The 15,393-nt window shown below is 44.6% G+C and overlaps 1 protein-coding gene across 1 annotated transcript in view; it reads right to left on the bottom strand.

Annotated features, from left to right (window-relative positions):
• The window catches only part of tbxas1 (thromboxane A synthase 1 (platelet)), a 101,913-nt gene that overhangs the window by 53,488 nt on the left and 33,032 nt on the right, over positions 1-15,393 (bottom strand). Inside the window, exons 4-5 of the mRNA XM_039001471.1 lie at positions 7,440-7,492; positions 3,138-3,234 (exon numbers count right to left, since the gene is read on the bottom strand). Of these exons, the coding sequence (XP_038857399.1) occupies positions 3,138-3,234; positions 7,440-7,492 (150 nt within the window). The remainder of the gene's footprint in view (positions 1-3,137; positions 3,235-7,439; positions 7,493-15,393) is intronic.

Genomic DNA, 15,393 nt, shown 5'->3' on the forward strand with positions numbered 1-15,393 from the left:
TTTTGGTTGGCTGTATAAGAAATAATTTGGCCACGTAGGTATGCTTTGAGAGACTCCCATATGGTAGAGCAGGACATACCTGGTGTTGAATTAGTTTCTAGGAATAAGGTGATTTCAGAAGAAATGAAATTGACAAACTCCTTATCTGAGAGTAAAATGGGGTTAAGACGCCATTGATAACACATAGGAGGTCGCTGGGGAAACTCTAGTTCAAGCACTAATGGTGAATGGTCAGAAATAACAATACTCTTGTAAGTACACTGCCGAAGGTTAGGCAGAAGTTTTTTGTCCAAAAAGAAGTAATCAATCCGGGAGTATGTTTGATGAACATGAGAATAAAAGGAATACTGTCTATCTGTAGGATGTAGGAAAAGCCAGGCCTCAAACATGGCATATTTCTGAAGAAAGGCTTGAATAAGTAGGGCACATTTAGATGGGCCTGTAGTTGTTCGTGAGGACTTGTCAAGAACTGGGGACATTTTGCAGTTGAAATCCCCCCCTAAAATCAACAAATGAGAATCTAAATTGGGTATAGCAGACAAAAAGGAAGAAATGAAACTTGTGTCATCCCAATTGGGAGCATAAACACTAGCCAAAACAAGAGGGGTAGAAAACAGTTTACCGGTTACTATGACGTATCGTCCCTTAGGATCAGCGATAACCTCAGAAGCTACAAAGGGAGTGGCTTTATCAACCAAAATGGCAGCCCCTCTTGATTTACTATGAAAGTTAGAGTGGAACACTTGACCAACCCAGTCCCTACGCATCCTAAAGTGCTCACCAGTCCTCAAGTGAGTCTCTTGTAGAAATGCAACATTTGCATTCAAACCCTTTAAGTGTGTCAACACCCTCTTACGCTTCACTGGGTTATTAACCCCTTTGGTGTTCCACGAAATGTACTTGATCGCATTGTTTCGGCCCCTCTGGGCATTCCCGTTATACAACCCTGTCATTAGAGCATAGAATGGAAAAGCAATGAGCGCCCAAAAACCCCAGAATAACTTGTCTCAGAGTAATAATGTACGGTGCAAGATGTTTGGAAAAAGTACAGAAAAAAAAACAAAAAAGACAGAATGACAACATTAGAACTGAACAATTCAACCCCTCCCCCCACCCCCTCCCCCCATCCCAGACAATACCTCCCCAAACGAGGTACAAGCCTAAATAGAACATGTTCTCTTCGCACAGTATGTCTGTGAGAGTGCGGTCTTAAACCTAAACCCACAGTCCCGCTCTTTAAAGTCGCGTTTTGTTAGTGGATCAAACAGCAAAAATAGATAATCATTTTTTAAATTAAAAAAAATAAAAGTGAATCCCTTGTGCAGACGAAATTACAAAAGCACCACTTGCAGATGTATATAATTATATTCCCAGTCTTATAACAGGCATTTGAGTGAGAAAATAAAGAAAATAAATAAAATGTATAAAGGCTCTCAGCCGAAAACCTAATTTGAAGTAAGGAAATCATAGTAAGACAGCTTACAACCAAGACCAAAAAACTACGTGTGCGCAACGTTGAACGCTTGCTGGGCATAAATGACACTCAGAACTTTAAAAATTTAAGTGAAAACCCCAAAAAACGTGTCGCCTCGGGAAGCATTTACTGTTTACTGGGTCAATGCAAACGGATGCAGTAAGCAAATAACCAAGAATATTTTGAGTCACTGAGACACTATGTAAACAAACTGAATAGGTGAGCAAGACAGCCTAGAAAACACAGGAGTATAGTAAAACCTCAATACAATGAAATTAAAATGACTGAATGCTTGTAAGGCAAGCACACTAGATGATCAAAACATTAGATCACATCAAATAAGCCTGAATGGGTTCGCCAACTCCCCAACTATACAAAATTAGCATGTTGTAGCTAAACATAATTGTACCACAGGTGGGTTACTTACTATCCACAGTTCGCAAGCAACAGTTGCTGAACTATGAGCAAGTTCAAGACTTCTTGATGTGACGTTGAATGTGAGAGAGAGCCTCATCCGGAGATTCAAATGTGTAGTCTTTACCATCATGAGATAGCCATAAACGGGCCGGGAATCGCAGTCCGTACTTCACACCTGGATGGTCCCGAAGTAGTCGTTTGGCCTGTCCGAAAGCTGCGCGCTGCCTGGAAACAGTGGGGGAGTAGTCCTGGTAGATGGAGAAGCTCTGTCCTTGAAAGCTCAGAGTGGTATTGCGGGCTCGTCGGAGAATCTCCATCTTCTCATGGAAAAAGTGCACTCGAAGAATTATGTCACGGGGCCTCTCCCCATCCCGGGGCTTTGGGCGCAGCGACCGGTGGGCACGATCAATCAGGGGCTTTTCATCTAAGGCAAGAACATCCTTCAGCAGGCCAGAAACGAAATCCGTGGCGCGAGGCATTTCCGCTGACTCTGGGACTGATACAAGTCTCAGGTTATTGCGGCGAGAGAATCCCTCTAAACTTACACAGCTCTCCTTCACCTTTTTCAAATCCGCAGCTAGGCGTTTCACGTCAGCCTCCAGGGATGTAGTTAAGTCGGAGACATTTGTAGCGAAGGTCTCCAGTGCTGCAATCGTTGTAGTGTGCGACGCCATTGTTGTTTTGAGTGATGTGATTGCTGGCACCGTCTCGTTCCGCAGGATGGTTAGATCTGCTTTTAAAGTATCAGAAACCTCCTTTATTCGGGCCTCAATCGTAGCAACCACCTCCGTTTTCATTTCAACTATCTCAGAGCGTAGTAGTTTGATGGCCTCGAGAATGTTCACTTCAGCGCCGCCAGGCCAAGCCGCCCCCCCGGGTAAAGTATCAGTCCCCGGGCCGTCAGGCTCAGGGGAGGGCGGTGATGAGAGTGTGTCTTGTAGGCCGGGTTTTCTCAAAGTCATGCTTTTGGCCTTATGTTTCGTCGACATGCTGACATTTGGAAGTAAAGTAGTCTTGGTTTTTACGGGAAGGGATCACCAAAATAATATATGAAAATAAATACGGTTCTGCTGCAAAATTCACATAAACTTTAAAAATACCACGGGAGCAAACGGAAAACACGTCAGTCGCACATGGCGTCCCTCCAATCCCCCCCGAAAAACAAGTTTTAATGACTCCAACCTAAGTGTATGTAAACTTTCGACTTCAGCTGTAGGTGTAAAGGGCATTTTCCTCGTTGACTTACCATTCTGTTGGGGAAGGTGCTGAAGTCCTTTACCATGATCTGTCTGAGCATGTCAGGGTCAGCTACCACCACCACGGGCCTCCGGCCTAGATAGTATCTGGAGAGACAACACAGGACAGGTTGACATGCCAGACACATTTGTTTGCATGCATACACACACAAAGGCAAACACACAGGAGCATGCACACAGCCACACACCCACGCACACACACAAACAGACACAAACACACGCACGCACGCACGCACGCACACACACACACACAAACACACACACACACACACACCACACACACACACCACACACATACACCACACACACACAAAAGGCTGTGGGGCTAGCATGAATAAATAACAGGACGCCAATCAAAAGTGGTGGTCATCACAGAGGAGGTGAGGCCTGGGGAGGAATATACTCTAAACCACACCCACACACCTTAGACTTGGACTTGTTGAGGAGGCTAATACTGAAGTAGAGTCTTACAACGGAAGAACAACACAACCCACTCTAGCTGCCATGGGCTTGACAAACCACAGGATTTAAAGAAGCAAAGTCATAGCTTTGTTTGTTTCCTACAGCACCACTCTTTATTGTTCTAGGCTAGTCCTCTCTGTCAGGATTGCCTCAGTTCACTGCAATGTTAGCCAGGAAACACTGACTAACTGCTCAGTCCTATCTCACCATGTTATAGGACATAGGCTATAGGAGATTCTTCACAAGGCTGAGTGGAGGGCTAATGCCTGGTGCTATAAAGCCAAGGTTAAAAGGTAAGGAGAAAGTCCTCTCTCACAGGAACTCCATCTTGTTAAGTGCCTTTTTAATGAAAGTACATTTCAAATGCACATTTTTTTTTGTAGATAATTAGACACCGCAGATTAGTAATTGGATATTAAATCTTCCAGGCAAATAAGAGATACAATACATCTAGGAATATTGGAGGTTTTAAAAGCTCCTCATTTATTGGAGAGTCTAAGGTTTCCAATCATCAGTGGAATACAGTGCTGGTTAAAGGTAGCTAGTATAAATATGATATTCAGCCCTGAGCGAGGGGCTGTATGGGGAGCCACAGTGGAGCACTGAGACTGTCTGTCAGTATGAATTAAGAGTACCGTGCTCATCCCTGGCTCCCCACAGTTACTCACACGCACACATGCACGCACACACACACACCCCTCATCAGGGCTCATCAAAAAGCAGACAGCTATTCCTGCTGCTCCTATGGCAGTGTCTCATTCCTACAGTGACACACTAATCCAGCTCAGCCTGTGGCCAATCTCTATTCCTGTTATAGTTGTTATAATACTTACAGAAAAACATGTTGCCTCTGATAGATGCAGGGTGTCTATAGCCATTCAGACTACTACAACAGCTGTAAATAGTTACATGAACTACAGACAATTCCTCTCAACACTTCTAAGTCAGCATTCTTGGTTGAGAGACTGATGGTATCGTGGGCTTTCAACAGATTCACAAACAACTCCTGGACCCATAAAACAAAGCGTCTCAGAGTAGGAGTGCTGATCCAGGATCAGTGTTGCCTTTTCGATCATAATGAATAAGATTATATGTACAGGCGGGAGAGGGGACCTGATCCTATATCAGCACTCCTACTCAGAGACATTATTTGAACATAGGCTATGAACTCTGGACGACATGAAAGGAGGGTAGGATACAGAAGATGTTGCCCTAGTCTTGTCCCCAGTTGCAAAGCTAATGTTACTCCACATGTAGCAGGGTTTAAATAGTATGGGGTAATGGTCAAGCAGTATTAGAGGGAGGACTCTGACCTCCTTTTAAAAGAAGGTCATTTAACACTCCATTTGTCTGTTTATGACTGCACCAGGCTGTGACACTGGACGGGTAATGGTCTAGTTATCTGGCCCAGAAGGGAGCTCCATTCCATAGCCTGCATGGGTAACATTATCACCACTCTGTCCTGGCTACTCAGACCAACTAGTCGCTATGCAGGCTCCTCTGTGTGTTAGTGTGTTTCATGACTAATCGGTGGCTACAGTTGCAACATCGTAACTATACAAATGCATGAATGCATATCATTCCATTTGTGTGTTCGCAAAGTTAAGGTGTAGTTTCACCTGCCATTGTATGGTCCTGTTGTATTTTAGTTTCCAAAATACAAATCACAAATATTTTTGCCTGAGCATATTCATGGTGAATTTTGTTAGCAGAGAAACTAGTTTCTTGTGTTTTTTTTCTTATTCGATTGTCCATTAGATGTCTTTATATTATCTGTATTTATGTTATACAGTTGAAGTCAAAAGTTTACATACACTTAGGTTGGAGTCAATAAAACTCCTTTTTCAACCACTCCACAAATTTTGTGTTAACAAAAAAGTTTTGGCAAGTCGGTTATGACATCTTAGTGCATGACACAAGTAATTTTTCCAACAATTGTTTACAGACAGATTATTTAACTTATAATTCACCGTATCACAATTCCAGTGGAATTGTATAAACACCAAGTATAAACAACATGGGACCACGCAACCATCATACCGCTCAGGAAGGAGACGTGTTCTGTCTCCTAGAGATGAACGTACTTTGGAGCGAAAAGTGCAAATCAATCCCAGAACAACAGCAAAGGACCTTGTGAAGATGCTGGAGGAAACAGGTACAAAATTATCTATATCCACAGTAAAACAAGTCCTATATCGACATAACCTGAAAGGCCACTCAGCAAGGAAGACGCCACTGCTCCAACACCGCCATAAAAAAGCCAGACTACGGTTTGCAACTGCACATGGGGACAAAGATCATACTTTTTGGATAAATGTCCACTGGTCTGAGGAAACAAAAATAGAACAGTTTTTTCCATAATGACCATCGTTATGTTTGGAGGAAAAAGGGGGGCGGCTTGCAAACGTGAAGCACGGGGGTGGCAGCATCATGTGGTGGGGGTGCTTTGCTGCAGGAGAGACTGGTGCACTTCACAAAATAGATGGCATCATGAGGCAGGAAAAATATGTGGATATATTGAAGCAACATCTCAAGACATCAGTCAGGAAGTTAAAGCTTGGTCGCAAATGGGTCTTCCAAATGGACATTGACCCAAAGCATACTTCCAAAGTTGTGGCAAAATGGTTTAAGGACAACAAAATCAAGGTATTGGAGTGGCCATCACAAAGCCCTGATCTCAATCCTATAGAAGATTTGTGGGCACAACTGAAAAATCATGTGTGAGCAAGGAGGCCTACAACCTGACTCAGTTACACCAGCTCTGTCAGGAGGAATGGGCCGAAATTCACCCAACTTATTGTGGGAAGCTTGTGGAAGGCTGCCTGAAACGTTTGACCCAAGTTAAACAATTTAAAGGCAATGCTCCCAAATACTAATTGAGTGTATGTAAACTTCTGACCCACTGGGAATGTGATGAAAGAAATAAAAGCTGAAATAAATCATTCTCTCTACTATTATACTGACATTTCACATTCCTAAAATAAAGTGGTGATCCTAACTGACCTAAAACAGGGATTTTTTACTAGGATTAAATGTCAGGAATTGTGAAAAACTGAGATTAAATGTATTTGGCTTAGGTGTATGTAAACGTCCGACTTCAACTGTATGTCTCATATGAAAAATAAAGACACTTTGAAAGACTTTGTTCTAGCGCTAAGTGCTTTCAACTTTGATAAGTTGATAGGGGGGCGTTCTGAGACGACGGGTTCAATCAATGTGCCATGAGCCTCTTTCTTCTGGAAAAACGACGTATCAAGCTAGTGTACTACTCTTACTGAAGGCTGTAGTAATGTCTTTTGGCATATATCCGTGCATTCTGGCTTAAGTTTGCTTTTCCTGTCATGGCACGAAATCCAGCCATAGCAAAACCAATTATCCCCGCTCTACTCCTCCAAACTTTTACATACAGAGAGAAAGAGAGTAGCCTACTGCCTTTGATGTGCTCTTAAGAAAGAAATCTGCCTTCCATAAGCATGCCTGTATAATCAACGCAGAGCTAATCTAGCTGCACATCTAAGTGTGTGGCACTGGCATAAGTCTTCCAAGAAGCTTCTTTTTAATCTTATAGTGTTGCTTTTCACTAGCCTGGTCCCAGATCAGTTTGTGCTGTCTTGCCAATTCTTACGGTCATTGTCACATCATTGTTTGGCAAGACAAGCACAAACAGATCTGGGACCAGCCTAGCTTTTCACGAGCTTCACTGATACTTCTAACACATCTAACAGAGGACAGGTTAGACACTGGACAAGTCAATAAGAGTGTCCTGTATGACTTGGGTTTGGTGTATGACTTGGCTATGATGTCAATGCAGAGAAGTGTCAGTCACTTACCCACATACTCTCCCATACTTGTGAATCAGGTCCGTGTGAACACCGAAAAAGCCCTGAAAAGAAAGATTAGAAAAGAACCAACTGAGATTTTATAGAATTGATCATTTTATATGAGAGGCTTTGGTGACATCTTATCCATTGTCTCTGCTATAATGAAATGATGTGATTCCCTGTGGGTAGCCGATTGACATCTGCTAAATAAGCACTGCCCGTTGTCTTAGCTACTGGTGTAAACTTCAAAGCCGCCCAGAAACACCCTAGCAGCACACGACGACAGCTGCATTGATTTGTCTGTCACGTCTTAACAACCTCAGACTCCTTCACATTACTGTGTCAGATGCTAACATTGACACATGACTGACATCTTCGTAATTTGCTAAAACTTTACCCTGAACTATGATCCCTGACCAACAGGGTACCGGAAATGCAAAGTGTGTGTCTGCGTGAGAGAGGGTATGTGAGTATGGTTCCTTAAAAACACACTCTCCTTGAACTGTGTGCTTCTCCATACAAACGAGTCGTTTTATCTGAAAAACTGCCTTTCATCTTCTTCCAGTTGACCTGTTCGCAATCTTCTACAGAACAACAAGCTTGCCAGACTGACAGAAAGAAGGAGATGTGACGTTTCAGTTCTGCTGTGCATTGATCTTCACTATTGATCTGCTCAAACAGTTCCTGTCTCAAGGCCTGTGTGTGTGTGTGCGAGTGTGTGTGTTTTGGGTTTTACTATCCTTGTGGGGACATTTCGCCAGTCCCCACAGGGAAAAACGTTTAGGTGTTAGGGTTAGAGGTTTGGGTATAAGGTTAAGGTTAGGTTAGGGTTAGGTTTAGGGGGTTAGGGAAAATAGGATTTTGAATGGGAATCAATTGTTTGGTTTCCACAAGGACAGTAAAACAAACAGGTGTGGGTGTGTGTGTGTGTGTGTGTGTGTGTGTGTGTGTGTGTGTGTGTGTGTGTGTGTGTGTGTGTGTGTGTGTGTGTGTGTGTGTGTGTGTGTGTGTGTGTGTGTGTGTGTGTGTGCGTGCGTGCGTGCGTGCGTGCGAGAGAGAGCTTAACTCATCACAGCTATATAATACAAAACATCAGCCACTGTGACTTTAGTGGAGCATTCACTTCCTTTCACATCGATCTGGGGAATGAATCCATGGTAGGCCTACTGCAATGTAGCTGAGCACACTTAATTCAACCACACTTAATAATTGTACCCTTTTAGATCATAATGAATACGATTGTGTAAACAGAGGGAACCTGATCCTAGATCAGCACTCTGATACACTTTCTGAATATGGGCCCAGTATAGATGCTTGTTTGTCCCACTGTAGGACTCTGTCTTATCTGTTATGAATTAACACGACACAACCAGTCGGATGTTGAACTGTTGAAAACGTGTTGTGGGGAGGCTTTGTTAAAATCGGCACCAGAACTAAGGGAGAGAGAAGGCAAACCTGTAATATTATTTGGTTCTCAGTATGGGGTCTCGGCATCATTTGCATATTTGAATATAACACACTGCCAGTATTGCACTAAACGCATACAGGAGAAGAGCTACAGTTTTAAGTGACGTTTTCTCAAAGAATCCAAAACACAGAATACTTGTCTACTTCAGCATGCTCATCCCTATAAGAGAGTAACCTGTAAGAGATTCCCTGCAGTCATGAATTTGTATTCACATGCGGACCAATGGTTTGACCCTGGCGTGTGTGTACTATGGGTTTTGTTAAGCCTTTGTCTACTGCAGTGTGTATACTTACTGCCTCCCTGTCTGTGCACTAGATGCACCTTACTCTTGGCACATGTCGCATGTGCTGCAGCCTCCTGTCTTCTGAGGGGATAACGTTTTTTGTTGTTGTGATGGCTAGCCTGGCTGTGAAGTAGTCCCTGTGTGACAGACAGTGGCGCCGTTAGCCAGGGGATTGATGGGTCTGATGAAATATACAATAGGTCCCAACACACGCCCCGCACACACACACACACACACACAAATCTAATAACCCAGGCAGGCCTGCTATCCTCTCCTCTCATCACACAGTGAACTCAGCAGAATGGATCAGAGCGGACCTCTGTGTCCCGCATCACCTCTCATCAACACACTACGCCTGACAAGTAACAATTTCACCGTAGAAAAGGTTAAGCTTTTAGAGACAGGGATATGGTGTCACGTGGACTACTAAATAAATGGTATTATCTGCAAGCACACACAGTGTTATTCCCCTGTCTATGATCTATACTCTGGATCCAAGCCTGATACTCCACCTCTCCATGAGGGCTCAGACAGCAGGGCCCAGATTCACAAAACACTTCGTTCTTACGCAAAAACTTAAGAAGCTTGTTAAGAGAAAAAAGAGGTTCATAAGATAGTTCGTTAGCGCAATTCTTCAAAAATATCTTAAGGTTTAATGATTTTCTTACGAACTTCTCAAATATCTTCCTACATATCTTCTTAAGATGTTTGTTGCTCTGCAAAAGTTTTAGCAAGCTATCTAGCTAGCAATGGCAATCATGTTAGCATATTTCTTACTGAGATGACTGTTCTAAAACATGTTCTTGGGCTTAAAATAATAAATACCGAAACTTTCAGAGGAAGTTTGTGAGTGAATTAAACATGTTCAATTGCTTTCATGAGCTTCTTCTCTCACTACCCTGAGTTTAAGACGAGGGTTTAGCTCTTGAAATTAACAACATTTCCAATAACTGTATTTCCAACAATCTAATTTCTTCTTAACTTTTTGCTTAAGGAGAAACATAAGAAATAGCGCAATCAAATGTCCAATAACCTTTTTGAGGAATAGCAACTTTGCTTAACTTAATTCTTAAGTCTATCGTTAAGGAAAAATGGCAGTTAAGAAGAAATGTCTTCTTAAGAAGGTTTTGTGAATCTGGGCCCAGGAGTGTACATATACAGTAGAACCAAGCTCAAGCTCTTTCACAGGAGTTTTACCCACATTCAAGAGACTACGATTATGAATTGGTAATATCTTAGACAGAGCCCTGATACTCTGTAACTGACTCTGCAGTCTGACTAGTGCATGCTGAGTGTATTGCTCATGATGACTCCATTGTCCTGCCACTAGATGTCAGTGCAGAGCAGAGACAGGGCTGGTGGAGGGTTGGTGAACGCTCCCCAGGGCTTTTTATAAAGCTTGTCTACAGAAAGGGTTTGCTTGCGTGACCTTCTCATAGATGGCATAAGAATATAACCGTGAACAATGTACTCATGTGCCGTGCATGTCTGCAGGAATCAGGGGTAGCACTGGAAACCAGTCAAAAATGATTAGGATACATTTCCCTCAGTATTCAGTGGATCAGGGTGAGGGAATGTATGAGCAAAAATAAAGGAAAGAAAATGTCTTACATTCCTGACCAAGAACACACACGCTAAAACTGCCTTTCTGTCTCAACTCTTTCACCGTCTTTCTGCGAGGCAGTAGAATCAGAGAAGAACCAGAGTTGAATAGCCTGATTGGCCCCCCCTTCACCCATCCCTTTGGAGGCGAACCACAGACCGAGAACAATAGGGGAGTCTCAAAGAGGCTTGCATCTCCACATAGAAAAAAAAGCTGTGGTGGGCATTCATTCAGTCTTCATGTTTACGAAGAAAACCCCTACATATGATCATATGAAAGACAGACAGAGAGAGGGCTCCTCAATCCTCCTCAACCCTTCTGGCTGAACTGAATAGTGGTCCGTTGGCTCACAAAGGGGAACCTGTCTCGTTAAGATGCTTATAGAAAGCACTGGGCTCGTTGATATGCAAGGCGAGAGTGGCCCACAGTTTTCCTGCTTTAGAGTTAATTAAGTACCAGGCAGACACCGTTTGGCAGAGTGCCCCGGCTGGTCTACCCCCCTCTCCCCTCCGGAGCCCTGGGATGGCTACCGCCCTGGCATTCCTGCAGTCTGGGCCCCCATGGAGGGGTGATGGGTACAGAGCGTTGGGGTGCGCCCGACAGAGTGGCCCTTCATGGTGCTGCCCACTGCACCAGTCCAAACTGTCTCAAACTGTCTCCATTCATCCATCTCTCTCTCTCTTTCCCTGTTTCTTTACTCCTCTCTTTTCCTCTCCTTCTCCACAGTCCCTCCCTCTCCATCTCTCTCTCCCCCAGTCTTTTTATCACTGCAGAGACCGTCGCATAGCAATACCGGACACACAGTGCTGCTTAATGTTCTAACCACAAAGCCGAGCAGAGCCGGAGAGGTGCCGGTCACCAACAGAGGCATACTTCATCAAGTCCAGGATAGTGTGTGTGTGTGTGTCAAGCATAAACAGGACAGACTCCCCCAAAACTCCTGCCACAGACAACTCTTAATTGAGGATTCATCACTGACGGAACCAATCAATAGTTTGCGGTCTTGACTCGACAATGAGCAGAGCCGGAGAGGTGCCGGTCATAAAGGCCTGCAGAGATGGTTGTCCTTTTGGAAGGTTCTCCCATCTCCACAGAGGAACTCTAGTGCTCTGTCAGAGTGACCATCGGGTTATTGGTCACCTCCCTGACCAAGGCCCTTCTCCCCGGATTGCTCAGTTTGGCCAGGCGGCCAGCTCTAAGAAGATTCTTGGTGGTTCCAAACTTCATCCATTTAAGAATGATGGAGGCCACTGTGTTCTTGGGAACATTCAATGCTGCAGACATTTTTGGTACCCTTCCCCAGATCTGTACCTCGACACATACCTGGAGTCAAATAGCGATAAGTTATATGTTTAGCGGTAAATGATATGTATAGCGATAAATGATATGTATAGCGATAAATTATACGTATAGCGATATGTAACTGTATTTATTTCCCCCCCATCACTAGTTGACACACACACAGTGACTGCTCCCCACCCCCACAGTTGAGCTCAGTCCCTGACTGGCTCGCTGGCTGACAGGGTAACACGCAGGCTGAATGCTCCCTAGCGCTCTGGTTGAGCTCTATCTCTATCTGGCTGACTGGCGTGCTGGCTGGCTGGTTGACCCTTTCTGATACCCAAGCCACAGATATAGAGGTTCACCCACCACCACCCCCATGTGCCCCCCTGTAAAGATGGCATCCCCTCAACCTCTCTGGCCCCTCAACACAACACAGCCAAACAGTACATTAGCCAGCGAAAAAGAGCTGGTATTACCGGGCCTAGCTTACAAGAGATTGAGAGCTCTGAGAGCTAAACCCCCACAGATTTAATGGCATGGTCCAGCCTCTTCCCTGGCCAACATCTCTCCATGACTCCCAAGGTCAGGCTAAAGCAGAGGACACTGCGGTGCAGACTCTCTGAATGGAACTACAAAGTGGGGCAGAGTAATTATTGGGCATGGTGAATAGATAGAGAGAGGAATGTCTATCTCTCCCTAGACCAAAGATCCGTCCGAAATGGCACCCAGTTCCCTACAAGAGCCATAGTCAAATGGCACCCAGTTCCCTACAAGTAGTGCACTATATAGGGAATAGGGTACAGTTTCAGATGGAACCCAAGGCCTTGCTGCTGTGTTTCATTCTGCAGCAGTCGTAAGAGGAATTCGGATAGGACAAACTTCCGAATGTAATGTGTTGCGTTGTCGAGTCAAGACCGCAAACTATTGATTGGTTCCGTCAGTGATGAATCCTCAATTAAGAGTTGTCTGTGGCAGGAGTTTTGGGGGAGTCTGTCCTGTTTATGCTTGACACACACACACACACACACACACACTATCCTGGACTTGATGAAGTATGCCTCTGTTGGTGACCGGCACCTCTCCGGCTCTGCTCGGCTTTGTGGTTAGAACATTAAGCAGCACTGTGTGTCCGGTATTGCTATGCGACGGTCTCTGCAGTGATAAAAAGACTGGGGGAGAGAGAGATGGAGAGGGAGGGACTGTGGAGAAGGAGAGGAAAAGAGAGGGGTAAAGAAACAGGGAAAGAGAGAGAGAGATGGATGAATGGAGACAGTTTGAGACAGTTTGGACTGGTGCAGTGGGCAGCACCATGAAGGGCCACTCTGTCGGGCGCACCCCAACGCTCTGTACCCATCACCCCTCCATGGGGGCCCAGACTGCAGGAATGCCAGGGCGGTAGCCATCCCAGGGCTCCGGAGGGGAGAGGGGGGTAGACCAGCCGGGGCACTCTGCCAAACGGTGTCTGCCTGGTACTTAATTAACTCTAAAGCAGGAAAACTGTGGGCCACTCTCGCCTTGCAGGCCTAATCACGGCCTGATCAAATAAAATTTGATTTGATTTGAGTGGCCAGACAGAAGCCACTCCTCAGTAAAAGGCACATGATAGACTGCTTTGAGTTTGTCAAAAGGCACCTAAAGACTCTCAGACCATGAGAACAAGATTCTCTGGTCTGATAAAACAAAAATTTAACTCTTTGGCCTGAATGCCAAGAGTCACGTCTGGAGAAAACCTGGCAGCATTCCTAAGGTGACGCATGGTGGTGGCAGCATCATGCTGTGGGGATGTTTTTCAGCGGGAGGGACTGGGAAACTAGTCAGGATCAAGGCAAAGAAGAACAGAGCAAAGTACAGAAAGATTCTTGACGAAAACCTGCTCCAGAGTGCTCAGGACCACAGACTAGGGCGAAGGTTCAACTTCCAACAGGACAACGACCCTAAGCACACAGACAACGCAGGAGTGACTACGGGACAAGTCACTGAATGTCCTTGGGTGGCCCAGCCAGAGCCCGGACTTGAACACGATCGAACATCTCTGGAGAGACCTGAAAATAGCTGTGCAGCAACGCTCCCCATCAAACCTGACAGAGCTTGAGAAGATCTGCAGGGAAGAATAGGAGAAACTCCTCAAATACAGGTGTGCCAAGCTTGTAGCGTCATACCCAAGAAGACTCGAGGCTGTAATCGCTGCCAAAGCTTCTTCAACAAAGTACTGGGAAAAGGGTTTTTACGTTTAATACATTTGCAAAAAATAAATTGTGTGTAAAAACTATTTAATCCATTTTAAAATAAGGCTGTAACGTAACAAAATGTGGAAAAAGTCAACACTTTCCGAATGCACTCTAGCTATAGCATCAGCTATTTTTCACCCTATAGCTTGGTTTCCATCTTTTACATTTTAGTCATTTAGCAGATGCTCTTATCCAGAGCGACTTACAGGAGCAATTAAGGTTAAGTGCCTTGCTCAAGGGCACATTGACCGATTTTTCACCTAGTCGGCCCTGGGATTCGAACAAGCGACCTTTCAGTTACTGGCCAAATGCTCTTAACCACTAGACTTTTTAAATAGTGAGCCAACATGTTTTCAGCACTTTTATTTCCCTGACTAATCAAAACTCGTTTTCTCATGCTCTCTCTTGTCTCAGACACATAGTGAGCAATATGTTTGGAACATGAAATCGCAATAAAATCACGTTATCGAACCGCAATACATATAGAATCATGAGAATCACAATACATATCGTATCGGCACCTAAGTATCGTGATAATATGTCTCGTGATGTCCCTGGCAATTCCCAGCCCTGATGTCAGCCCATCTGCCTAGACCATCTCAGACCTCCTCCCGTACTCTGGGTTTTACTTTGTTACATTTTTTATTTAACCTTTATTGAACTAGGCAAGTTAAGTTAGTTAAAAACAAATTCATATTTACAATGACAGCCTACCCCGGATGATGCTGGGCCAATTGTACGCCGCCCTACTGGGCTCCTGATCACGGCCGGTTGTGATACAGCCCGGGATCGAACCCGGGTCTGCAGTGACGCCTCTAGCACTGCTGCGCCACTCAGGATTCCACTAAAATGGGTGACAGGTCTGCCACCACTGGAGCTTCTTCTAGGCACTGACTGTGTGGTGGTCACTGGCAGAAGTTAGCGTCATGTTGAAAACCGACTAAATTGGCACATCATATGTGCTGGGTGTGTTGGATACAGAGACGCCATGCCAGTAAAACTCACACGTGCATGCGTACAAATGCATCCACATACCGTATGATCATGCACTTACACACACAAACACACACACACACAAAGACACACACGTTCTCGTT

Source organism: Salvelinus namaycush, chromosome 9 (assembly GCF_016432855.1).
Source record: "Salvelinus namaycush isolate Seneca chromosome 9, SaNama_1.0, whole genome shotgun sequence".
NCBI classification, from domain to species: domain Eukaryota; kingdom Metazoa; phylum Chordata; class Actinopteri; order Salmoniformes; family Salmonidae; genus Salvelinus; species Salvelinus namaycush.